Source organism: Anguilla anguilla, chromosome 5, assembly GCF_013347855.1.
Source record: "Anguilla anguilla isolate fAngAng1 chromosome 5, fAngAng1.pri, whole genome shotgun sequence".
NCBI lineage: Eukaryota > Metazoa > Chordata > Actinopteri > Anguilliformes > Anguillidae > Anguilla > Anguilla anguilla.
In genome coordinates, this window is record NC_049205.1 from 34,037,788 (window position 1) to 34,060,665 (window position 22,878).

Here is a 22,878-nt window from a genome sequence, read left to right on the forward strand (position 1 = left end):
ATGGGAGCCAATATCATTTGCAAACACAACGTTATCAATAAAACAGGGATGTTATTGCTTACAAAAAGCAACGGCAGGATGAAAAAAGAGAGGTCAAAAAGAAGGCTTAAAAATGACACAAGCAAGGCATCATCAGCATTGCGGACAAATTTCAAGTGATAAACAGACCTGTTGTTTGTTTTTGATGCTTCCAATTAAGTGGCGCAAAATATGAAATGTCTCTGTGATTCACACTATACCAACAGTATCTACAATCTTAATATCTCAACCTGCCTAAACTAATAGCTCCCAGGTAGTGTGATGAGAAAATGATAAAACAGGGAACGCCCAACTCATAAAAAAACAAAGCAAAGCTGCTAAAGCTGTAAAGTAACCCATGTTTATGAACTGAAGAGTGCAGATGAATGTACTGTATGAATGAAAACATAAATCCCAAGCAGCTTTAAATGCTGAACTTTGATTTTTAGATATTTTGGATAACTACAGTATGAGAGCAAACATGGAATTCATAAAACCTCGTTGTTTCTTTTTTGGGAACTACATGTGGAAATGATCTTTTTAAACATAATTAAGTGTAGAACATGTACCCTGTAAAGAAAAGTGAAAATAAAAGGGCATTTCCTTGGCACGAATGCAGTATAACGATGTGCTGGCGGAACAAATTTCAGCAGCCTGTCTTTCGCTAAGTTTTGGCAACAAATTGCCCATGAAAAGTACATTTTAAAGAGGCCCTTCATTTGTTTAACCATTTTCCGTCCAATACGAACATCTTGAGGTGTTCTGGCGGGCTCAGGAGCATCTAATTTACAGGGAAAGCATAAATTGCAGGCTGTCCCGCCGTCTCTGCAGTTGGGCAAACAGACGTTTCAGCAGACAGCTCTTCTGCTTCCTCTAAACCTCGCCAATTTAATCCGGAAGGGGGCAATTAAGGACAAGTTCACAGGAAGTTTGTCAACACCGGCAGATGTATACTGTGCGATAGTAGGCAGCGGGCTTTCGGAAAAAAGAAAACCATCTCGATTGGCTTGACTTTACAACACCTGTTTCTGTGTAGGTTTAAAACTACATTTGTTATCCTATTTAAATAGATTCTAATGTTAGCAAATAAAGTGCAAGCAAACTGGCAACATATAGTGAAATGCGTGTATTTGTAAAACAAATGCCAGCAAAAAATTTTGCTTAGTGGAATTAGAAAAACCCTTACATTTATGGGGAAATACACACGGAGAAGAGTGAGCAAGGCCCTTACCTCACGCTTTGATATTCGAGACGACATGATTTTGTCCACAACAGCAGCATCCTCTTCGCTGGGGTTTTCCTGTAGAAAACACTTTTTGCATTAATAATGCAGCACTAGCCACCGGGTGTCTCATTCCGTCAAGATGAGCTTCTGGTTCATGGACGGGCCTCGCAGTTTGGCACCGAATCCAGATCGCGCCAGCGCCGACTGTGGCCGTCAGCCCAGCAGGGCGACACGCAACCATCACCCAGGGATGGTTTCAGTTGGCCGAGCACAAGCAACCCCCACTGGTTTATCGGGCACCCACAAGTTCGTCTATTGGGCTGCACATTCAGGGCCAGATTTACTAAGGAAACTAAGGAAAAATATCCGCTGTATTGCAGCGCCGTTGAGGTCGCAGGAGCCGACGCATTAAAACGCTTTACCAAGACTGGTTCTATGTATGCAACAAAATTAATTCGTTTGCAATTTTGCGGTAGGAGAAACCCAAAAAAAGGGTCATAAAGAATATGGGATGCTTACACGTCCAGATTACAAGGTGCTAAAAACTGCAATATGGAGCAGCCAGGCCCAGGTAGCGAGGGTGCCACAAGAAAAAGAAAACATAAATTTACAGATCAGGAAATATAGGGAACAAGGAACAGTTTCACAATGCCATATTATAGCATAGGAATTAATACAACACCAAGCGAGAGGATTAAAATTTGGAGTGACATCAATCACAAAAATGTATTCATTAGGTATAATAAAACAAACAGTAGAGGAAAATTAAAAAAAGATGGCATGATGTTAGGCGGTGTACAAAAGAAAAACCCTTCGAGGGCAAAAGCCAGGTGGTGGTTCAACTAAGGAAAGAATATTAACATTGATAGAACAACAGACGGAAAATCCCTGCAAAACGAGCAGGCCGGGGAGAGGAAAGAATAGACACAGATGACCGTGTGATGGGAGAAGGCCATGGAGCATCTGAAGGTAAAGAATCCCATCTCCTTTCCAGAGTGTTATGCATCATTCATTCATCTCCACCCCATGCAGCCCACAAGGGAAACTGATCTGACTGTGGAGGATGTGCGCACAGCCCATGAGCAAAAGGTCACAGGTGACATCAGTGCAAATTACTGCCCGCTTTCAGGAGTTCTAAAAACTCTCTGGCAGGGGAGTCACATTTTAATGCATGCTTTAGTAAACTAGACGGAATACTTAATTGGCTGATTTTACATAATCTCCACCCTGTCTTAACGCATTGACTCCAGGTATACATAAGCACAATCACATTTAACTATGTATCAAAAAGAAAGTCGCAGAGTGAAGTAATCCCCACAAGATACATCCTAATAGCGATTCTGACCCGTTGCTACCGGTATATTATATTAGCAAATACGTTCTGGATACTGCAACCTTGCAGCAACTGCCTTTGCATCAGAAAACGAGGCGCAATCCTTTTAGTAAATCTGGCCCAAAGCGTCCTCCTCCGACTGTGTGCCTGTGACTCGCGAAGTGTGGTGTAACGAGCAGTGGCAGCTTCGCGGCATGCATTCGTCTGCGCTCCCCGGAATCGTCAACGGAGGCTTGGCCGTTCCAAATTGCAAATGTGTGGAAAAGCAGTTTGAAAAATAGGGCAATATCACGATCAGGGTTTAACATTAACTTGACTGCAACTAAATTTAAGAGATCATCTTTGTGACCACAGAACTGTTTTTCGTGCAGTTAAAACTAACACTGGCATTTTTCCATCTCATTGGACTGTTAACATCAGAAAAGATTAGCATGGTTATTTACAGAGCTTATGAATATCTGTTTGAACATTTTAGCTGCTACACTGAGCTTCCTCCTCCTGTGAGCATATTTAATAATGCAAACTCAATAAGGGGAGTCGCCTATCTATGTTCATAATTGCTTCTGTAGTAAATGTAGTCAGGTGCCTGGTCAGGTGGAGAGCATTTACTCCACTGGTGAGACTGAGGGCGGAATCTATGAAGCTGAGCAGCGGTGAGTTTACGGTCAGATGGTTTTGGGCGACTCACCACAAACAGCTGCACCGCGGGCTCTTTGCGAGCGGCTGGGGTTGTCTTCTTGGCCTTGACGATCACCTTCACCTCCTCGTCGGACACCTTGCACTCCACCTCCTCCGCGTATTTCTTGCGCTTTATCTGCCGGTTGGACCGTCTCTTCTGAGGAGATGCACAATAAAACAGCTGTTGGCACAGAGGCTGGTAGCATAAGGACACAGCACAGTACTAGGAGCTTGGCACAGTGTTAGTAGTATAGCACTGTGCTAGGAGCCTGAAACCATGCTAGGAGCTTGACACTATGTTAGCAGAATAGCACTGTACTAGGAGCTTGGAACTATGTTAGCAGCATAGCACTGTACTAGGAGCTTGGAACGATGTTAGCAGCATAGCACTGTACTAGGAGCTTGGAACTAGATTACCAGAATAGCACTGTGCTAGGAGCTTGGAACTAGATTACCAGAATAGCACTGTGCTAGGAGCCTGGAACTATGCTAGGAGCTTAGTGCTATGTTAGCAGCATAGCACTGTACTAGGAGCTTGGAACTAGGTTAGCAGAATAGCACTGTGCTAGGAACTTGGAACGATGTTAGCAGCATAGCACTGTGCTAGGAGCTTGGAACTAGGTTAGCAGAATAGCACTGTGCTAGGAACTTGGACCTAGATCACCAGAATAGCACTGTGCTAGGAGCCTGGAACTATGTTAGCAGGATAACACTGTGCTAGGAGCTTGGAGCTGTGCTAGCAGCATATCTCTGCGCAAACAGCATAGCTCCGTCCTAGCAGCATGGCACTGTGCTGGTAGCTTGGCACTGTTCTAGCAGCATAGCAATGTGCACGCAACTTGGCAGTGTGCTAGCAGATCTAAAGCCAGTAAATGCTCAACCTCTTCTCTGGCCAGAACGACTGTTTTCCCTCCTATAACTGCTCATTACATTCAATAAAGGGGTGGTGACTGTCAGGAAGTTGGTTCAAGAGGTCACCAATGTTTTCTCTGAAACAGGCTGGGCATCAATTTAACTGATGCCTTTAGACAGTGATTTGAGGCTTGACATGACAACTAACGTTTTCCACATATAGTCATACCCACGGTCAGATGATGGTGCATTTTGATAATAGTTAGCCTGCGTCAGCCTCCCATAAGCTTCCCCAGTGACGCAGGCTCTAAGTAAAATAAATAAGGCTACGCACGGCCTCTTTCGCAAGGAGAGGACATTCGAGGCTGCCATGAAGAATGACAGCAGGACATTAAAACCTCAGTCATCATAATCGCCGTCATAATGACAGTCATCACCATTGTAATTACCGTCTCCAATGGCACAACACATATGGGGACCCTCTACATAAGGGATTCATCGCATTCATTTGTCATGAACAGACGGTCTCAACGTCAGTGCGCTAACAATGGCGAGGCGTAGATCAAAACCAAGGGGTCTGGCCGGTCGGCGGCTGAAACGTCCACCGCGGAGGTCTGCGCGCCATTCTGTAGCGGTGCACTTCTGCAGTTTATCGGAAGCAAACCAGCCTAAATGAGTCATCATCTGGATATATTTAATTAAGCCGGGGATGTGATTTAACTGGGATAATTATATCTTTACGGACAGGCATGGTGAGCAGTCATCCCCTTCTTCGGCGCGCACGTGACTGCAAGCATATCACGCTCTTGAGAGCACGTAGCTGTCTATGCCTACCGGTCTCGCACGCTTTGCTCCTTTATCCTCAGGTTTGAAGACCTGCAGGGGGGGGGGGCGGAGGAGGCTGCTCACCGATTCGTCCGCCTTGGAGGAGCGTCGAGCTGATGCCTCGTTGTCAGATGGCTCCTCCGATGACTCATTCTTCCGCTTTCTCTTCTTGCCGAATTTGATGACTATTTTCCTGAGGAAAGTGCGAGATTACAAACAATTAGCTTTTCTCCCACTAAAAATAGAGTAGTACTTTGTGAGAAACAAATCTGAACAAACCGTCACAGGGGATGGCATGCAGTGCCTATGCTCTGCTTAGATTTTTAGAAAGAGCAAATCGTCTGTAAAATGTCACTCAAACAGCAAGCCCGCGTTTGAGAGTGCTATCCTTTTCACTTCAAAGCCAGAAATTTTCCTTTCTTTCGCAACTTTGGAAAGCAAATTGAGACAAGTGCTTCTCTTGACTCTGGGGAAAGACAGAGGGTTTTCTGAAAGACGGAGAGGTTTCTGAGAGTCAGAGACAGAGAGGTTTTCTGGAAATTTTTCTGTCAACCTGCTTGGGGGTAACCAGACAAACGGTCAGCCTACATCTGTTGCAATTGATAACCTTTTCACTACCCACTAATATCATGAGCATCTGTACTTGTAAGAGAAAAACGGTTGAGGTTGACAATGTGCTTAATTCAATAAATACACCACAACCAATATGAGATACAAACACAAGGCCTACCTTATCCTGAAACTCTACAGCTACTAGCCTATATGCTGAGGACAGAATGCCATGTTTATCACTGTTGTTCTGCAAAGAGGATGATCCTTGCTCAGCATTTCACACTTTTTCTTTCTCACTCTCTTTTCTGCCCCCTGCGGCCAATAAGGTAAGATTAGGCAGGTTTTAATGCTCTCCAGTCAGAGAAACAAGTAGCTAAAGAAAACACAGTAACAAGAGATGCTCTCTTACCAGCAGTGTACATTCCGTTCTCAAATGCAATATTAGATCTCTGTCATCAGTTACTCTCACTCTCATACTTTCGGACTTGAATATGAGCTGGTCATAAACTGTAATTCAGCACATAATCCTTCGAAAAATATATGCTTTACAGAGCATCAACATTGTAGGGGCTCTTATATAATACAGGACTGAGTATTAAACACAAGCCAGGATAGCCCATATGCTGCTAAATAAAATATAGCCTAACAGGAATAGCTTGAGAAACTATACGATGCACCTTTGCGGTAAAGGTCAAGCCTCCCTTTGTACACTCCACAATAAGCATGGCTATCCCCAAGGACACTACTTAGAAACCACTACAGCAGGGATATTCAACCACTAGACCTCTTTTGGGAGCCAGATTCTATTCAAAAATGGCCTTTACAGGCCAAATATTTTCCACAAACTATTAATAAAATAACGTATAAACAAAATGTGTAGAAACAAAGTAGATTACATCACATGACAGGCATTTGGTAGACACTCCAGAGCAACTTACACAACTTTGACATAACATTTACATTGCATCCATTTATACAGCTGGATATACTGAAGCAATGCAGGTAAAGTACAGCAGGTACAAAGGGTACAACGGTGCTCTTCCCAGGAATCAAACCTGTGACCTTTAGGTTACAAGACCAGTTCCTTACCTATAATAATATACTGCCTTGCTCCAAGAACATTGTTTAAAAAAAAAAAACTGTCCAGTGTCGCATCTGATTTTTTATATTCTTAATAAAAGGGCCAGGAGGAGATATACTGTACCAGTATGGCAGCCTGTGTTTGGCCTCAGGGGGCCACAGGTTCAATAACGCACTCCACAATCTGAGCTGTCCCGCTCTCCTCTATACCCTAGCCGCGGCATTTCTCTTCTCTTAATCCTTTCTTACACTAAATGATTTTCCATTACCGACTGACCGGATTTGGTCCCACCAAGACATTTGTTCCAGAAGAAATTAATCTTTGAAATGAAAACTGCCTTTGTGCCCAGTTTCCGAGCAACAGCGAGTAACATCGTATCGTATATCACCAGGGACACAGTGAAAGAGAATACACGCAAAAAAAAAGTGACGTTTGCCCAAATGTGAGGGAAATTAAAGGCATTACAAATCAAAGTAATGTATTATGCAAAACACTGGCACACAGCGAACTCACTCAGGTAGTTTTTGCACACGACACCACTTGTAACATAAATGGAAGCGTAATTTTGTGCAGCCCAAGGAATGTGTATCCGCAGTAGAGAGAAGCAAAATATAATAACTGAAACAAGAGTAAAGGGACCAATATTGCAGAGAATTACACAATAATGAGGGCTGAAGATGACTCAATCAGGTAAAAAATGAGCATTCGCAACAGAATGTGTCCCTTGTTTACGGTATCAGAGCTCTAGGCCAGGCCTATTCATCTGGTAGCCCAGGGGTACCAGTGAACCCATACAATAAAACTCTTAGCTCTTTGATCACTGAGGACGGGGCATATTACTTGTTTGTATCACATATTATTTCTTGGCTCGTTTCCCACTACGGACAGAATAATAATGGCTATCTTTTAAGCAGGCATGTACTGTGTTTACACACATGCGCAACGCATAACATTATTATTATTAGTACACCATTTTATAAATAGTTTGCGGAAATTTCCGGCTCCTGTGATGTATATTCTTTAAAGAATCAGGCCTAAGGAAGTAGCTGAGAAGTGCACTTGTGTGTACCCATTCTGCGAGTGCACGCATCATGTGCATGCATTTGGGTATTTGTGGTGGTATGCACGGGCATTTGTGTCATGCACTCGCCTGTGGGGGCTTGTTTGCGTGTGTCATATGAATGCGTGCATCCGTGTGGCTGTGCCTCGTATCCTTGTGCGTGTCTGTGTGTGCGTGCGCGCGTGTGTGCATGTGTGGACTCAATGTGCAGAGTTCCCCCATCCCGGGAGTCCTGCTCTTTAATGGATCCAGAGAAACGGCCAACGGTCTGGCATGCTGCCAGGCCCTCCTCCCTCTCCCTCTCATCCACTGAACTGTTGCTCTCATCCCTCCCCCTCCTGCCCCCCCCCCCCCCGCCCCCAACAAACCCTCCTCCTCTTCACACCACACAGAGCTGCAGAGATCCAGACTAACACACTGCTCACAGATGGAGCAATGGCAACTTCCCACACACATAAAAAAAAAAAAAATTTATTTAGGGATCAAAAAATTTGGGGCTGATTTTCATAGATTACAATGTGCTGCTTTCAACTTTCCCAACTCTTAAAAGGATCTAACAACACAGGCCGACTTAATCTGAAAGCTGTTCTACACACAGTGATAAATGTGTTATTAAGCTACTGCACATGAAGACTTATTAAAAAGTGCATAATTTTTTCTTTTGCTTGATTTTAATGCTCTGTGAACACTGCAGTCTCAAAACGGCAAAAGCTGTACTTTATTATACAGGCATTGCATAAGCGTATTTGAGGCGGGTTCAGGCAGACCTAATGGTCAACCAGCCGGAAAGAAACCCCACCAAAGACCTGCTGCACGAACGCATCTGCCTCCATTATAACACACACACACGTCGGCCTGCACCCGCACACGGGTCCACACACACACACTCCTGTGCTCGTGTGGTCACCCGCGATTTTCGCTGACTTCAGCCAATGCTGTATCAGATGAGGGTCACGGGGCAGGTCACCCGCGTCCGCGGCCCCCGCCTCGTCGCGCAAGAGCTGCTACGGCCGGCCTGTGCCCGCCTCTGCCAGCCGTGCCAGCTGGGCGGTCCTCCAGCGCGACGGCCGAGCGATGAAAGGGTGAAAAATGGCGGCCGGCTGCGCCCGGGTCGTGGGACACGCGCTAGTCTGAGCCTCTGGCGAGCGTCGCGCGATAGAACATGCCGGCATTGACGAATGCCGCTGCAGCTCGAGGAACAGACAAAAAGAAATGGCTGTGCGTTTTTTTTAGAGAACGCGCATAGTTCACAAATTGAGTAATACGCTGCCTGAGTCTGCCCTGGGTGGGAATCCTAAAAATAGAACAGCTCTCCCCGGGCGGATGTTTCCAGAAGGGACAGATGAGCTGTCACGGTGTAAAGAGCCTGTGCGAGTCTGACTCTTCATAGCTTTCGGGCGACGCTCCGCTCGGCTTTCTGACTTCCGTCTGACCGGCGTGGGGGCGGGGGGGGAGGACGGCCGCGTCGCATTCTGCCCGCGATGCCGTGACTAGGCAGTTCGCGAGTCGGACCGGGCGAAGCAGAGGACGAGACGTCACTGCACGCTCGTACGTCGTTAAGGCAGTCTGAACCTTCCGGAAAATTCTGTGAAATTCTCCCTTTCTGCTTCAATACAGCACACAATAAACTATGCAGACGCGCTCCCCCAGTGTAAAAGTAAGTTGAAAGCCTTTTCCTTTTGATGAATCAAGACATTTCTTAACACTGAGGTGTGGCTTCTGTCAGGATCACTGTATCGATAAGCAATTCAGTGCTGACTCATTTCCCCCATTTCTTATCACGACTTCATCAGAAATGTGAATTTTCTCCTTCAAAATCAATGTATTTCAACAATAATTGATACTTAGAATCATCAACAGAGGTAGAAACGTAATTTTAGCCTGCATGGTACACTGTACTGCTTAGAAACTAGGTCAGGAATGGTTCAACCAGAAAACTGGGGATGTCACATTAATGCCAAAAGGAATTCATTTGATATGGTCTGACAAAGTGAAGGATTAAAATGTAATCACATTACAGACCAGCATATGTGCACAGGAAACAAGGTCCAACGGGTCAGCTATGTGAAACATCTCTGAACAATAACGACCCGCACGCAGACTGCCGGCCTCACAGGACAACGTGGCGTTCAGGACAAGATACAATGGAAAGTAATCGAAAGAGAAGGTGGAGCGCAAAGTAAATATCAGCATGTGATAATAACAAAATTCAGACGGCTGCATCTGCTCTGAATAATATATGCTCTACCCTCATTCATTCATATGCAGCCCTGGGTATTGTTATAAGATAATTATCCTGTATCAACCAGGGAGTGGAACAGAAATGATATGCTCAGCAGTGCTGTAGATAGTCGAGGAAAGGTTTCCATATCTTTTAATATCTCTCAGCTGAGCCATGCTGAAGCAAATCATTTCCATATGTGGTGTAGTGTACACATTACACATGACATCACTGCCACTTTCGAAACATGATTGACCGGGTGATTTCCTTTCTTGAAAGTTCTTTACTTTCAAGACTACCACACCCAACTTTTTGGAGTGATCTTTTTTGACTTCTGATATTTCAGCAAACTAAACTGAAACACTGGGACCACGTTTGCTCCAATGGCATTTCCTACAATGACTAGCACTCCTACGCAACAGACATGCACTGTATTGCTACGATAACCTGTGTCTTACCAAATAGTAAGAACAGCTGTAGGCGGGTGAACCATCCCGAAAGCAGGGTCACAAAATTTTCTTAACCGCTATTGTCAGACTTTGCCATTTTAGATTCTCTTTTACCCGCAGAGAATCTGGAGAGGCAAAGGGAAACATGCCCGCCTGCTCGAAAACAGGCACAAGTTGTAGTAGTTTTCATTTCGTAATGAACAGTGTCACCGTGTCGACGTTCAGCATCTGGTGCTGCTCTGGGAAATCAGATAAAACGAGCCTTGAGCTTTTCCAGCTACGTCAAACCCGGCCGCCTCGTAGAACGAAAACGCAGGGAGGAGATGCGGCGACTCGTAGCCTTTTCTGCGACGCGACGGCGATTTATTTATTTCTGCCGAAATGTCAGTCGTCTGGCAGTTATTGTGCAGGCCTCATAGCGGGCTCTGCGAGTGAAAGTGAAAGTTGGGGTGGATGAGTGTTGGGGAGGGGGGGGGGGTGTTTGGCGCTGAGTTGTGGAAGAGGTCCAGTGATGCAGGCACATCGACCTCATCCCACTTCAGACGGCTTTTACGACCGCTGACAAGCGCAGAACCCCAAAGGGGGAGGGGGGGTGTGGGGGGGGGGCTGTTAATGGGCCCCCGCCGTGACTTTGGCTGGCGTGCGCTCATGAGGCCTCAGTCCGGGCGCAGCGCGCTGCAGAGCTGGAGGTTAGCGCTATTAGCACAGAGGCTAGTACCCTCGCGGAGGAGCACTGAAGCCGGAGGGTTCGGGTCACTGGTGAAGCCTTCCTGAATTTACCGCAGGCGGAGTGCCGTTCTCAGCTGGCTGCTGCCGGCCACGCAACTGACTGCACTTGTCCCGTTAGCGAAACGAGGCGTGCTAATTTTATTTCCTCGTCGCTGACAACAAAATCAATTTCCGAAATGCGTTGTGTTCTTTTTAAAAAAACTTTGTATTCAAATTTAAATCGGAGAAAGTGTACAAAGCTCAATATTCTCCCTGTTTACGTTGAGTGTGGAGATCCAGCCTGGACCCTTCAGCGCTAGCCTGCGGCCCACTGTCTTGTGAGGGGACGATGGCTGTGTTCCGTCCCCTTGCGTGTGGACTATCTGGGTGTGACGGCATGAGACACCGACGCACTGTCTGGTGCTGAATGCACCATGACAAGCTTGAGAAAGGAAGATAGATCAGACCTGAAATTTACAGGTACCACATATTCCACCAAATTCCAAGCGGAAGAAAAACAAACTGCTCATTCCATAAATCACGTGCCTCCAGTGTGGTGGTGTGGCTATAAATCAAAATAAAACCTTAAATGGCATCGCAAAGGATGTTGTTTGTTTTGAAAGAGGGGGAAAAAAAATTTCCACTGCTGCAATATTTGGATGCACCACAGATTTAGTAAAATTCAGGCCCAGAAAGATATTCATTTCATGGCATAAAGGACAGAAGAATAATTTTATTTGAAATCGGCAAATTAATTAATTTATTGCTTACCCCTGGAACACTGGGAGACATTCCTGTCTAAGTAAGCCATTTTCAAGTTCGCTATTAGCCTAAAATATGCATATTATATGCTTACTTCATCTTGGTTTTAAATAAACTGAAAAAATATAAACACAACATACAAAGTTTTGGTTCCACGTTTCCTGAGCTGAAATACATGATCCCAGAAGTTTCCATGTACACAAAAAGCTTTGCTCTCTCAAATTGTGTGCACAATCTCGTTTAAATCCCCGTTAGTGAGTGTTCCTCCTTTGCCAAGATAATCCGTCCACCTGACAGGGGCGGCATATCAAGATTATAATTAGACAGCATGATCGTTACACAGGTGCACCTATCCTGGGGACGATAAATGGTCACTCCAAAATGTGCAGTTTGCTGATGTCAATGTTGTGAACAGAGTACCCCGTAGTAGCTTTGGGGTTATGGCAGGGCTGCCCAACCCTGTTCCTGGTCTGTCATCTTGTAGGTTCTCATTTCACCCCGAATTTGGCAAACCTGATTCAATTAATTAGCAGCTCAATAGATCTCTAGCTGTTGAATGAGGCTAGCTTTGTCAGAGTTGGAGTGAAAACCTACAGGACGGTAGATCTCCAGGAACAGGGCTGTGCAGCCCAGCCATAAATCTACCACCACCACGGGGCTCTCTGTTTACAACATTCAGGGCAGCCCTGTCCCATGGCATGTCACGCACTGCCCATGTTTGGGATGCTCTGGGCGGGCGTGTGCGACAGCACGTTCTAGTTCCCACCGATGCCCGGCAACTTAGCTCAGCCACTGACACAACATTCCGCAGGCCAGAATCAACAACCTCATCAACTCTACACAAAGGAGATGAGTCACGCTGCATGAGGCAAGCGGTGGTCACACCAGATACTGACTGGTCTTCTCACCCGTGACCATACCTTTTTTTAAAGTGACCAAGAGATGCATAGTTATATCCCCAGTCATGTGAAATCTATAGATTAGTGACAAATGAATTTATTTCAATTTACTGATTTCCTTATATAAACTGTAATTCATTAAAATCTTTGAAACTGCTGCGTATTGCATTTATATATGTACGGTAACAACATTGAAATTGTCTCATTAGCACTGTACAGCCGTGGTAACATAATAACTAAGCTAATGTGCATAGGCTAGCGCTACACAATAGAATTCAGAATTACACAGTGATACTGTTTGAGAAGATTATGACAAGAATATTGGCAAGTCTGTTGGTGAAAACATAATGTTTGGATTTACAGACAAACATTCACACTGCAGAAAGATTATTTTATCTCTTTTTCATAAATCTCCCCACAAGCTCTACATAGGCCTACATCCAGGACCAATTTGATGGGGATATCGTAACAGCTATACTAGTCTCTTTTCACTTTCCGTGTGAGCTAGATATGAAACGGTATGACCCAGGTTGCATACAAAAAAGAAAAGATGCCGCATTCGGGTTAGTGTAAGTGCGGTTGCTGTGAACATAACAGCCAATGGCCAATTCAAAGAAACCGTGTGGAAAAAAAATGGACGGTCACTGAAAGAGAGACAGAAAGGAGAGAAGGACAGTGACGAAAGAAGGACAGTGGCGACAGTGACTGAGTGGAGCAGAGACGATATTCTGTCAGAAAGAGACAGAGGTGCTACATCCTGATCCAGACCTCTCCATCCTGTTTTGTCAACAGCTGCTAAAGTCAGCGTAATCCAGCACCCTGCACTTGGGATTTCCGAGGGATTTTCTATACAGTACAGTCTTCCTCCTCCAGGAAATCAAGCCACCACAAAAACAAAGAGAACTGGGAATCCTCTCAATGCTGCCGCACTGTAGATTACAATACAAAGAGCTACCTAATATTTACACACACATTCACGAACACATACACACACACGCACACGCACACGCACACACACGCACACACACACAAAGATAAACGTGAATATTTAAAGATGCATGTTTCATGTTATCTTAAAGACAAAGGAGCTTCAAATTAAAGAGTCAATAACTTTCATATGACTACATCTGCAAGTAACATATAAGAATCTTGCTCATTTTAATCATAAAGAACAGTCGGGTTCACAGCACAATTCACCCTCTGATTCTCGTCTTTGTGAACACAGCAGGAAGTTTTGTCATCTTCAGTATGACACTGAACACACAATAGTGTCAGGAAGGTTTTTTTTTTTTTTTTCCACTTAGCTGACAGTCTAAATGGTCCATGCCAACCTGGATCACGGCATGAACTTTTCCAAAAAATAAACAGATTAGTAGCAGTCTAGCAGGTCCCCAGTGACGCCATTGCACAAACAATGACAGAACATTGGCACTGACCTTTGGAAATGGTATTTATGCTTGAATAAAAAAATTTGACAAAACTATTTTTCAGATTTTTTCCTGTTTTCGAGGCACATTTATTCAGACTTTTTATTTTATTTTATTTAAGAGTGCTGAGTTGGAGACACGGCCACCCCTCCGCAGCCCTGGCCAGTGAGCCAGCGACTAGGCCTACTTAAAACCCCACAGCAGGGTTATTCAACTGGTGGCCTGGGGGCCAAAAACGGCCCTTCGTCGGCATAATGGTGGATCTTCGATCATTGAGAAGAAAATAAAAGCATTCTTCAGTGTCAGGGCACCTGCAGCTTGTGACAGAATAAAAAATGGCAGTTATACAAGTTTTAGGAATGTGTGTGCTCCGTTTACGCATGCACAATATGCCTTGCGCGCACACTGTTTTCGAAAATAGTATGTGCAAAGTAGAAAGGGTTGTGCTCAAGCAAGCTGGCAAAGGTGTCACTGCTACCTTAATATAAAATAAAAATAAGAGGCATGTAAATAGAATTAAAGATGTGCTCATAAGAACATCTCTATTGTAAAAGTAAACAAAAACTGTATTATTATTATTATGTTTGTAATACTAAGTAAAGATTTAACAGTGAGCAAGTACTGTCCCTTTAATTGTTCATCTTGAATCTTGCCCAAAGCAGTAGCTGAAGAACACATCCCTACAGGGCATAGTAATAGACAAGTGCCTGCACCAATTGAAGCAGAGTGTGCTATGTATTATCTCTTACGACAAGTGCCATCATGTTGGTGCATCATTGAGGGGAATAATGCAGTAGCAGCCTTGACAACCATGGTTAAATATCTATGGTGGGTGAGGCTAATTGTGTACTTCTGCAGCCCAATAGTACACTGTAGGATCCAGCCTGCACTTGTAGCAAGTGGCTTTATTCAATTCAATTCAATTCAACTTTATTTGTATAGCGCTTTTTAGAGACACTGTCACACTTCAGCGCTTCACAGGAAAACAGGAAGTAATTACACAAGCCAGAATGGAACCTGATGGAACTTCAAATCGCTTTCAAACCGTTCAACAGAAATGTACATGTAAATAGGTACACAATGAGAAATGTCTGGCCAATCAAAAGAGACTTTGCATTCATTACCAAATATGTCTCAGGAAGTTTTGACTAACTGTTACGCCATTTTATTTAAATCGGGTCTACTGTTTGTGTTTGGGGAAAGTTGGTAAGAACCAACAACTGAAAAATGATAAGATTGCGTGGCTGTAAACTGAAACACTGATAAAAAATACTGCAAAAAATAAAAAGAATTTGCCCATTAAAAAATAAATGTCTAATCCTTAACCTTACAAAAGAACTCCTTAAAAATAAAATCTCTAAGCCTTAACTGTGACTCTTTAAAAAAAATGAAATGCAGTGGCGAGTCTTCCCTTTCTGTTGAGTATCAACTTGTTTCTTGTCTAGGCAACATAGCCCCCCAAAATGTATCCTTACCCCTTAATCACATATAGCCTAAATTAAAAGTTCAATGTGCTGCGAATGAACTAAGCCCAGTCTTGCGTGAGAGGAAGCTAGGAAACCCACTGACTGACACAGGTGCATGACTGAACACCAATGTGCTTTCTGCAGAGCGCTACAGCATGCTAGCTTCAGGAAACACTACATGATTGGCACGGAAAGCTTTGGCACTCTCACGAGGAACCTCTTCCTTCGCTCCATTTTGTGTATAAAAAGCATCCATCATCTAAAACTGACATTTTAAATTGACTTCTAAGTGGGTAATTCCTGAATTTTTTAATTTTGTCTACTAAAGCTAGAAATGAAAAATCCATTCAATTTTTTCTCCTTTTTAAAAAGTGGATTTAAGAGTCAAGCCGTAGTTCATCCTACTCGGAAAGCAAAATACTCTCCAACATCCCTGTTCATATTTAAGTAAATAAAATGCAAATAAAAGAACAGGAAGCAGGCGGCAGAGACTTTTCCGTTCAGTAGGTAGCTCACGAAACCTCCCTCTGTGACCGAATTTGGACTCGCCACCCTCTTCTCTTCTGTTCACTCATAAGAGAGAAATGAGCTCACAGTGAATGTGAACGACATGACTCTGTCTTTTGGATCTCTTAGATCATTAGCAAGTTGAACTATTCAAATAAGGTTTCCTCAATAGCAGCTGTCTCCTTTTTTAATAGAATCCATCTGTGGCAATTACCTTCACAATCAAACGCACTGAGACCGTTTAAGGGAACGTGCAATTTGATCGAAAACAAACCTTACCGAATTTATTTAGAACAGAATGTCAGTGTCTCTGCTTTGCTCCCGAATGCAAGAGGTTCTTGCCAATGCATATGAGTTCTTATTAAGTGATTCACAATGTGATCGATTAGTCAGATACAAGGAAAGGTACCTGCCTTGTCCTGCTATTAGCTTGGATTGCAAATTTCTAGCACGCTAAATTTAGCTTGATGTTCTCTGCAGCATGGGAAGACATGAAACCGTGGGAAAACTGACTGTTCCAATTTCAAGATGACTTTCTGCCTTCCTCGTAATATACTACGAATTAATTAATGAGTTAATTAATTCATTTTGTCACTGTCTTAATTTGATTAGTCTATATAAACCCATTGCAAGGATAGGGTAAACTCAAGTGATTTATCAATGGTTTCATTTAGGCTACTTCCAGAAAGTTGTTAGGGTAATGACAGACCTGCACATAGATCAATGCAAGGTTGTTGATCTGGAGATGCTAAATAGTATGCAGGAATGAACAGACACCAAAGCATATAGGCTAGTTTGGTTACATCTGTTTTTTCTATAACAGATTCACGCAGATGAATCAAAGCATAGGGGTTTCCATTTAGTTCTTATAATTTTAAACTGGCAGGAAAAAAAAAACCTGTCTTGAGGAGCTCTTATCATTGCAGTATTATATAGAAACTGACATTCAATTATTTATAAGCACTCCAGTAGTAATTCACAGGCCAAGGTCACTGAAATGAGTGGCCTACGCTACGCTATACAACTGTACTTGTCCAGCAAAAGAAATTGAGCTTATTATGTGGTGCCAAAAGGCATGATAGCAATGGTTGAGCCAGAACAACTGACAGCTCAACTTAAGCTGAGCATGGTACAGCAGCCTACACAGCACCGCATTCCACGTTGGTTGGTGTGATCTTCAGGAAGCAGAGGTATTGTAATGGCTAATTATTTACGCAGGGCACAAGCTAACATACATGAGTGGATAACCTCAGCTAACAAATGTGATCTCTTTTGCTTTTTCTGGAACATAACGTATATAACATATTTTATGTCAATTTCTGATTTGATGCAGGCTGCAGTCAGCTGGTGTTGAAACACTATCTATTGCCAATCATCAGATCAATAGCTAGCGTTATTCCCAGACAAACGCAATTTAATGTTAAGCCATTTTGACATTGAAGAGCCCTCAAAGAGCCATTACTCCAGAAATATTGTGGATGATGTCATTCAGATGCTGACTTGAAGTATAAAAAAGTCCAGTCTCTGTTGTAGCAAAATCAGAATTAGCCAACATGATTAAATCACCCTTATAACGAAAGTCAGCGAATGCGAAGTTCTCAATGAAGCCGTGATGACACAGGACGCGGTCCACGTAACGCTCGAAGACCAAATTCAGAAAAAAAGTACACGAGCCGGCCCTTCCTTGAACTGCCGAGCTGGTTAGCCGTCTAAGCGGCTGAAAAGGAAGCGCTCTGCAGTACGCTGATGAGATCGCCGCCTCTCCGTTTACTCCTCTCCTCGGCAACCGCCCGTTTCCAGGGTCTTCCCTGCGTGCAGCCGCAGCCCACCTCCATCATCCGCCCTGCAGGTCCCTTCAGCGAGTTTGTTATCGGCTCCCCAGGCTCTGCACCCCGCGGGGAGAACGCGCCGCGCAAGAGTAATGGAGCAATGACTTTTCTGGAGGGTTAGTCCCTCTGCAGCAGAGGTGCGCATTAATATTTCATGGAGGAAACCTGGGCGATGTGCATTCGTTTTGTTTTTTTTGTTTCTTGTGCACCGCCAACCCTACGCAGAGTCATTTTTACTCCCGCAGTCTCCATTATTTGCGACAAACAATGATCCCTGAGCAGCTGCACAGCGCTAACCTATTACTCTTAAAAAGAGACTGCAGAGGGGCAGGTACAGGTGAGTGACACTAGACAGGAGGGCAGGGAGAGCACCATGTACACTACACTGTCGGAGTAAAGACTATAGTGTACAATTCACTAAAGAATGCTGATTATAATGTACACTTCACTACAGGTGTACAGAGATTATACTGAACACTTCACGACAGGACTTCAGAAATTACAATGCCCCCTTCACTACAAAAGTGCAGAGATTATACTGTACACATCACTACAAGAGTGCAGAGATTATCGTGCACACTTTACTACAGGAGTGCAGAGATTATAAAGTACACTTCACTACAAGAGTGCAGAGATTATAGAGATTATACTGTATACTTCACTATAGGAGTGAAGAGATTATACTGTACATTTCTCTACAGGAGTTCAGAGATTATAATGTACACTTCACTACAGGAGTGCAGGGATTATACTGTACATTTCACTACAGGAGTTCAGAGATTATTGTGTACACTGCACTACAGGAGTGGAGAGACTATACTGTACACTTCACCACAGGAGTGTAGGGATAGTACACTACAGTACAGGGGGTCAGGGCTAGCATTGTGCACACTAGACTAAAGGAGTGAAGAGACAGCACTATTATAGAGGTAGAGAGCCCTGCAATACAAAAACAATACACTGTACGTTTACAACACAGAGACCAACTACTGTAAATTGTTTTGAGAGCGAGAAGGTCAATGTACACAACCCCTTTAAGCACTCTGAATTATATGTCCATTTTAGACACCGGATGAGTGTCCGACAAAGCGCCAACTCACGCCAATTGGAACGGCCGTGCGATATCACAAGAAATGGGCAGAGCTTGAGTTTGGACCGTTTTTGAAATACTGCCAAATTTCTAAACAAAGGAGCTAAAATTACCCGGGCGGCTCAGCGGAGAATTCGCGGCCCTTTTATTTATAGGCTTTCCTGGGGTTGCACGGAGCGAAGCGGTAAACACACATAACCGTCTTTGTTTTCGGCCGTGCCGGCTGGTGACCGTGAGCGCACGGCGCTCTCGGCGATAGCGCGGGGGGCCCTCGTTTCGGGGGCCCCCGCAGGGCGGAGTCACAGGCCTGCGAGGGCCACAGGTCACTACACCTGATGCGGCTCGGCGGTGTATCAAGAGCCTCCTTTGTGCGCGGGGAGGAATAGTCTGAACAGTTAGCAAAGGGGTCTTCAGGGACTATCTTTGTGGGGGGGGGGGGGAGGGGAGGGGAGGGGGGTGGATCAACTCCCATCAGTAGCAGTGCACTGCTGACAGACAGGGTGGTGTTGATGTGGCACATTTGCGAAGCCACACCATGTCCCCAACAGCAGACTGTCAATCAATTTTTTTGTTTAAATTTCAGACGACAGCACAAGATCATCTGTTGAGTTTATCTTTAGTTTGACTGGGCTCTTCAAAAATAAGGTGTGAAATCAAGATGATCCCAGGGCTGTATGTCCTAAACACTGCTTGTGTGGGGACACTGCCGTGACCTGTCCCAATACTGCTTCTGTACTGTACATCAGAAACCAAAAAATTTCTACACTCCTGCACTCCCAGTGTCTAACGCTGCCTGGCCCCGGAGTGGACGGACAGCCGCAGAGGCCCGCGGCTCAGTTTACCCCGGCGCGTTTCGCGTCTTTTATGTGGGAGCGTAATAACGCCGCTTTGACAACGTCCTCCATCTCCCCGAGAAAAAGTAATTAGCGGCGTCTCCGGTTTCAGCCATTTCCGAGGTGCAGACGCAACGAAAACGACCATCAATCATCGAACCGGGCCGACGGTACCGCGCGCGCGCTTCCTCCTCATAATCAAAACCGGATTTCTCGCCCCCCCCCGTCGAAGTCCCCGTGTTGCCTACAAAGGTGGGCGACCGGGCAGGAAGTGTACGCGCCCAGAAGCCCCGCCGTTCGCACGTGCCCTTCCTGCGTCCCCGGACGCAGTTCCGACGTCTCGGTCGCCGCGGGCGAAATGGGAGGCGCCGCCCCTGAGGTGCAAAAATCGCCCTCGCGGCTATCTCTCTTCCTTTCTTTCTGACGCTTGAAAACAAGGTCACTCGGAGGTAAAGCCGGCAGATGAAACGCGATGATAATTAACAAACAGCTCTGAGCGCATTAATATTTATCGCCTCCGCGCAGCCCCGTCGCCATTGTTTTCGCGTTTTTGTTTTTCCCCCCTTCATGCATTCAAGATGCGGTCGTGAATCTCTAAAATTCAGAGGCCGCGTGAAACAACTTCCGGGGGAAAAAAGACACGGTCGCGGTCCATGTGACGGCCAACCAGCAGCCGGGCGATCACGTGGCGGCTGCGAGGCCGCTCTTCCCGATTGGCTGCTGTATCGCCGACCCAATAGGCAATCGGGTCTGATTGTAGAAAAAAAACAGGTGAGAAGAAAGCCCGCAGGGCACACGGCGCTGATGACGGTTATTGTGCTCTGAGAATGCTGGATGATGATCGTTACGGCTTATCAGCCCCCACAGACCCGGGAGCTTGGCAGGAGCCGCCATGGCGCCTTACAGGGAAAGTGAGGGGGGTGGAGGTGGGGGGGGGGGTGCCCGGCAGGAGGGACAACCCCGCCCTCCGGGGAACGGTTCTAGCGTGATCCGATGACGCGGGACCCTCTGTTAACCACGGTCCCGGATACGCTCGACCGCCGTGACCTTCGACTCTCCGCAGACCAAGGAAGGACACGAGCTAAAAAAGCAACCAATAGCCGAAAATATGAAACCACGAAACTCGCATGTTCATTCCAAAGGTCTGGTTGGAGGCACATAACCCAGCAGACAAACAGCTACTGTCTCTCCTGACATGCCTGATTGGCAGGTTCTCTACAATGGCTTATACAAGCTTAAAACATTCACTTCCTCTTGCAACAGCGATGTGGTAATAAAGGAGGTGCCTGACCCAGATCTTTAACGCGGATCACACGTTCAGCAAATGCTGGATCAGCCTGAGCGCAGGCACGGCTACCCGTGCTGAAGGCCAATCACGCTCGTAACAACGCAAACGGGACGACGGATCTCGAAAGCCTGTGCCAAACATGCCGTTTCAATTGTCGGAGGTTACGAGCAATGTCATTACTATGCGCAGTTCCAATAGGCCGGGTTTAACAGTGGGTTTAAATTCGCTCAACCACGGCGGTCAGTGGCTCGCTCCAAAGAACGCGGATGTCTGAACTGCAGTCTGGCGAACAGAGTTGCCAAGAGCAAAGGACAGCAACCGAGCCCAACATAGATAACCTGCACATTTGTGCTTCATCATCATATATATGACCAGAAAAAAAAGAATGCGTAATAGGCACTGCAGCGAGCCTCCACTCACCCAATCTTGGCCTTCTGTTTGGGACTGGAGGAGGGTACGATCCTGGCCCTCTTGGCCTTTTTGGAGGCCTTCTCCTTGGGCCGGGGCTTGCCGCCGCCAGCGCCGCCACCGTGCGTCCTGCGGTCCGACGAGCAGGGGAAGCTCTCCGGGCTCATGACCCGCGGGATGTTCTTCTCGCCCCGCTCGCGGGCCTTGGCGATGGCCTCCGAGATGATCCGGTTGGCCTTCAGCTGCTTGTCCTCAGGCCCCACCTCCATCTGCTGCTGCTGCTGCTGCTGCTGCTGCTGCTTCCTCCCCCGCTTGTCCGAGGAGGAGGAGGAGGACGACGACGAGGACGACGACGAGGAGGAAGAGGAGGAGGAGGAGGAGAAAGAGGAGGATGAGGAGGACGACGAGCTGCTCTTCATCGGAGGGCTGGCGACCCGTGGGTGGCTGCTGGAACCATTCGTGTTTTTAGGGGGCTGAGGGAGGGAAAGAAAGGAAATGCATTTTAACCCTTTTAAGGCGTAAGAACAGAAACACGCGATTAGAATGTTCTCGATTGAACATTCTAATGCTGATGTAAGAATCACTACTGGGAATTGAAAGCAACAGAGTTCTAGAACACTGACATTGAAAAATTCTGAAAAAAAAAGCATTTCAAAAAATCTACTCCTCAAAGGGTTAAAGAAACATCGTCGCTGATATGCTTTACAGCACATGAATATATTAAACCGCCTCTGAATATTTCTCCAGGTCTACCTCCTCTATCCGTCGCATGACAAGTAATCACACAGAGATATTTAATATAAGGCAGAACAGATATCTGAAATTTCATATTGCCGTACCGGGGAGGGAAAAATGCACTGATACACAATGTTATTGCCAGTGGGGGGGAGGGGGCAGAGGGAGCGTGCCTCACATACATAATGATGTCATTAGCCACAGCATATCGCTCTTCTGCATTTTCATATGCATTGTGCTGCATTCACCATATGCCGTTCCTTTTACAATCTACTCCATCGGGTAGGGGCGCGTACTTAAATTATAAGAAGTAGGCCTAAATGCTGACAGAATTACTTATATTAACCTATGCCAAAAGAAATATTCACTGCGTAGCCAGGTGCTGACGATTACTGTGAGTTATGGTGCATTTTTAAAAAAGTACAATATTGAACCCAACCTTCTACCTTACACCAGCAAATATTCCTGCACATGTAAGTTATCAGTCACTGCATCCAAAAAAATCCAACTTGTCACATATTTTGCAAAATTAGCAATTAGTAATTGTCAATATTTTCAGGATGACACACACAACACATAGCAAAGCTACGCCTGAGAGCACAAATTTAACACAAAACACTGTACTTGTGCTG

At 45.3% G+C, this 22,878-nt stretch overlaps 1 protein-coding gene across 6 annotated transcripts in view; it reads right to left on the reverse strand.

Annotated features, from left to right (window-relative positions):
• chd9 (chromodomain helicase DNA binding protein 9) overlaps positions 1-22,878 on the reverse strand; it is a 101,353-nt gene that overhangs the window by 40,398 nt on the left and 38,077 nt on the right. For all 6 annotated transcript variants that reach the window (XM_035419057.1, XM_035419056.1, XM_035419055.1 and 3 more), the window contains 4 exons: positions 21,524-21,984; positions 5,016-5,124; positions 3,265-3,411; positions 1,250-1,318 (listed from right to left, as the gene is read on the reverse strand). In XM_035419057.1, the coding sequence (XP_035274948.1) occupies positions 1,250-1,318; positions 3,265-3,411; positions 5,016-5,124; positions 21,524-21,984 (786 nt within the window). The remainder of the gene's footprint in view (positions 1-1,249; positions 1,319-3,264; positions 3,412-5,015; positions 5,125-21,523; positions 21,985-22,878) is intronic.